The following is a 4,506-nucleotide window of genomic DNA, read 5'->3' as shown; positions in this document are numbered from 1 at the left end:
TTAGTCAAGTTTTAAACAACAGCATATGGAAACCAGCCGTTTAAATCAAAGACGTTTGAACATGTTTCGTGAAGTCTAAACTCAAACATTAAGTGGATGAGTACACTTTGATAAAAATCGAAACATCGTTCGCGCAGTTATCAGATTTACATTGTATCAAGATCAGTGGGTACCCAACCAAGCGTGCGTTTGATTAAATATTATTGTTTAAGTGGGAATTGGAATTATAAAGGTATCACTTAGCAGCAAGAAGATATTCATGCATGCAAAAGTTGTAAAAGAAGAATTCTCGCGGAAGAAGACTGTTTTGTTTCCTGTGTTCAGAAAAGAAATATTATTGATTTATAAAAGTTAAATGTGTAGCTTGCATAATATTATACAGAATGTATTTCAGAGTCGGTAGCACGTGGTACAAATTTCCCGCGTTTTTTTTGTGCATCTCACTTTGCGTTTTCCACGAAGTAATAAAATTAATTTGTGGACGGTTTGGCGGGGTCTGAAATAAAGATGATTAGCCCGGGACCAGGATGAAAGTTTAAGCGCGGGTAAACTTTGCCATATGTGCAGAAGGAGCTTTATTACCATTGGAGTAGAGACCTTCGCAGGTGTGGAAAAGCTCACCCGCACGCATACATTGTGCATGCATCTTTACACGTCATATCTAATCCTAGGTGTCATGTCTAAAATGTATGACAGGTGCGATGTTTCCAAAGGCTAATGGCCAGTCACTATAGTAATTCATTGTCTATCTTTCACGCGGTCGATTTCGTGTATAGATTGCACGATGTAAAATTCGCCGCAATAGCAAATGTGATATATTTTAATGATTCTCTTGGACTTTACACGATATAAGCTAGTCTCTATAACGACACCCGTATTTTGTCTGTCTGTCTGTCCGCAAGAAAAACGTCGTGCTACGGGAAAACTAAATAGCGTGTAACTAAAGGACGGGTGACATTCTGGATTTTTCCACGACTAGTTTATATTGTGATACGCGTATTTTGTTGTCCGTTTAAAATCGTAGCTTTTGTCCCTGTGAACTTTCTGCAAGTTTTTAGAAACCAAGGGAGGGAAGTAGATCGAAAACTGCATTATAATCGCTCTAAAAATCATAGCGATAACCCCCGCTCAAGTAAATTTTACTATTTCATGCTAACAGTTAGGCGAGCATGTAGGAAATAGCGATGTAAGAAATGTGTACGAAGGGAAAATCCCCGTTAAAATTTCTGCAATGCCCGCATTATCAAAGAATCCGCACCACGACCAAAAAGGTCCAAAAAGTCGTGGAAATCGGCCGTGCTGATGTCAGCAAAAATATTTGCCCTATAAAATTTTAGATAGAACAGTTAACATGTAGCATCTGTAGTGAACATTAACGAGCTCGTAGCGCGTGTTACTTACATAGAAACCGCTCTATCAATTGCTTGTGGTTAAGACCTTCGAAATTTCGACCTCCTTTGCAATAATTCATGCCCGGGGTTGTAGTCTATAATAGCTATTCGTATTTTATTTTCGAACTAAGATGGTAGCTGTGGGCCAAGATAGTACCGACGGAAAAATTTTCATGAATTTTTTCACAGAACAACAGCTATGCACAAAATATCCTAAACCAACAGTTTGCAACATGTATATAAAATTTGCAACATGCAGTAAAAAAACAAAAAAAAAAATAAAAAAAACATTTCATAATATTAAAACCAAACGCTTGTCAGATAAAAAATATGTAAAAATTGTTTTTTTGGTGTAATCATTAATGAAACAAAAACTCGCACTAAATGGTCAAAACTAAAACCATGTTTACACGGGCTCCGGACAGAGGTGTCTGTCCACACGAAACTGAGCTTATCCAGTATACAGAAAAAATGAGTCCGTTCCGATGAAAAAGGAGAAATGATTTAGCTTCGATACCCGACTGACATTTTGTAAACAAAACGCACTAAAACAAAATGGCGACGATGGAAAGTACACTCTCAATTTTTCACTTGATATGTTAGATGACTAACTTTTTAAGTCGCTTCTTCCTGTACACATTGTATTTCATTGAAATGATATCTATTGGCAAGATTGGTCTAAGATTCCATAAAATAAAAGAAATAGCCCTATTGTATTATTTTAAAAAATAATCCCACAAGAAATTGCTAGAAAATTTGTTTTAGCACCAATGACCAAAAACGTACGTACGTTCAAAAACCAAAGTCTGTACAATTAAATTAAAGGGAGTGTTGATAAACAATCGGACTGTACGAACTTTATTGGTGGTGATTTCAATGCCACATTGTTGATCAAACGCTTAGTCAAAAATCTTTAGATGTCTAGTTTTTCTATGTTTCTCCTTTTTACTTTAGTCATGTTGACGTAAGGGTTGAGGTATTTAATGGTAAAACAACTTCAAATAATCAATACTCTCAGCGAGCAGCTTCCAAACTCGCGTTTAACATCTGCTAGCGGCTCTTCTTATACGCTTCGATCTCAAATTCTCAGACACAAAACAAAAATAAAAAAATACATGATGTTGATTTTTTGTTTTATTGTTGCTTGGGTTTTATGTGTATCTTTCCCGTCTCATTGCATCAAAATCTTCCAAGAATGTTTGTCTTACTTCCATTAATAGCGCCTTTCTCTCAGAGTTACAATTGGGTGACAGAATCTCTGGCAGGTAATAACATTCTACAAACTTAAACACAAAGATCGTTGTCGGCAAACAGAACAGCAACACCCCTAAAACAGCGAGTATTCCCCCGCAGAACTTTCCTAGTAAAGTGGTAGGATAGATATCACCGTATCCGACTCCAGTTGTAGTGATGACGGCAAACCAAAGAGATTCTGGTAAGCTGACAAATGGTGTGTATATACTGGGATCATTTTCAGATTCACTGCTGTATATAAACGATGCAAATATTAAACTGCATATGAACACGTATGTGACCAACAACATAACGTTTGTTCTACATTCCTTAAATGTTGATAACATATAACTGAAGCCTCGATTAAATCTTGTCACCTTAAAAATGCGAACCACTCTGGTAAAGTTAATGAAGTTATGAAGTCGCTTGTTTTGGATTCTCCCAGTAAGAAGTTGAATAAAAAAAGGTAAGCTTGAGGCAAGATCTGTAGCACCTAGAACTGAGCGTGTGTAACCATTTCTGTCTGACGCAGCATAAACTCGAAATATATATTCAAATGCATAGCAACAACTGAACATAGCTTCTAAAATGAACCAAATCTTTTTATTTTGAATGTCTGGCAAAGTCTCGATGCAATAAGCAGCAACCGAACTCACGACAACAAGCATATTCACATAATATAACATGGTAATTAAAAATACATTCTTATTGCACCAAACTATAAATTTCCGTCCTGCTTCAGGAGTCTCAAAAGTTTTATCTTTCGTGCATATAAATTCGTGTCTATGCAAATCATCTAAATGTCTATCAATCATAAAAAATTCCATTTCGTTTATGAAGGTATCACGAGCAACAAAACCTGGTTTAGATAAAATACCTTGCGACTGATAGTAAAATAAAATGGCATCAAAACAAATTGAACAACGATCAAATACAAACATGTTGGTGTTTTGATTAAAATACTCATTTCTTTTTTGTTTATTTCCTAACAATGTATTTGGAAACACCTCGAGTGTACTTTCAAAAGTTTCAAATAGTTGGCCACCCACCATTAAGCATACTTTTACTTTCTTTAAAGTTTTTGGGTTTGATGTATTCTTCTGGATACATGTTCTGTCGTTTAAACTGCTTTGATTTTCGTCGATTTTTGGTAAGCTCGATTTTGTGATGTAATTCCTATGATTCCCTTTCTTGACTACAAGTAACTTTCGATTAACTTTGATCAGTGGGCGTGAAGTTCGGCGTTGATTTGATGGGACATTTCTAACAAACATGGTACGGTATGTTCTTTTTCAGATGTGCATCTTGTTGGTTAATTCGAGTAGAAGAATTGAGTATCAGGTAGAATCTTTCAGATATTTCTAACTCATGAATCGTTAAAATATATTTTTAAAATGCAGGAAGATGCGAATTTTACGTTTTCATGTTTCACCTGTTGTGAAATCAAAAATAGATCTACGGATACATCAAAAAAGAGAGGAAAAAGATGTAGTGATAATAGATAAATAAAAGACATTTTATTTGATTGTTGTACTATTTTTTTTTATTTTCTTTTCCTTCTAAATAACTTATAATTTATTTACAGGTTATGAAAAAGTTGGGGTAACCCAAACATTAACATATTCACATATTTTATTCTTTTATTTATTTATTTATTTATTTATTTATTTATTTATTTATTTATTTATTTATTTATTTATTTATTTATTTATTTATTTATTTATTTATTTATTTATTTATTTATTTATTTATTTATTTATTTATTTATTTATTTATTTATTTATTTATTTATTTATTTATTTATTTATTTATTTATTTATTTATTTATTTATTTATTTATTTATTTATTTATTTATTTATTTATTTATTTATTTATTTATTT

The 4,506-nt window shown here is 33.3% G+C and overlaps 1 protein-coding gene across 1 annotated transcript; it reads right to left on the bottom strand.

Annotated features, from left to right (window-relative positions):
- Positions 1–2,542: 2,542 nt before the first annotated feature.
- On the bottom strand, positions 2,543–3,898 carry LOC130612972 (potassium voltage-gated channel subfamily A member 6-like). Its single transcript, XM_057434301.1, has one exon. The coding sequence runs from the start codon at positions 3,896–3,898 to the stop codon at positions 2,543–2,545; it is 1,356 nt and encodes a 451-aa protein (XP_057290284.1).
- Positions 3,899–4,506: the final 608 nt, after the last annotated feature.

This window comes from Hydractinia symbiolongicarpus, chromosome 10 (genome assembly GCF_029227915.1).
Source record: "Hydractinia symbiolongicarpus strain clone_291-10 chromosome 10, HSymV2.1, whole genome shotgun sequence".
Taxonomy (NCBI): Eukaryota; Metazoa; Cnidaria; class Hydrozoa; order Anthoathecata; family Hydractiniidae; genus Hydractinia; species Hydractinia symbiolongicarpus.
This window is presented reverse-complemented; position numbering and strand designations above follow the sequence as displayed.

Bases quoted from the DNA above. Each gene is read 5' to 3' on its own strand.
- LOC130612972 (XM_057434301.1), bottom strand. From the start codon at position 3,898: ATGTTTGTTAGAAATGTCCCATCAAATCAACGCCGAACTTCACGCCCA.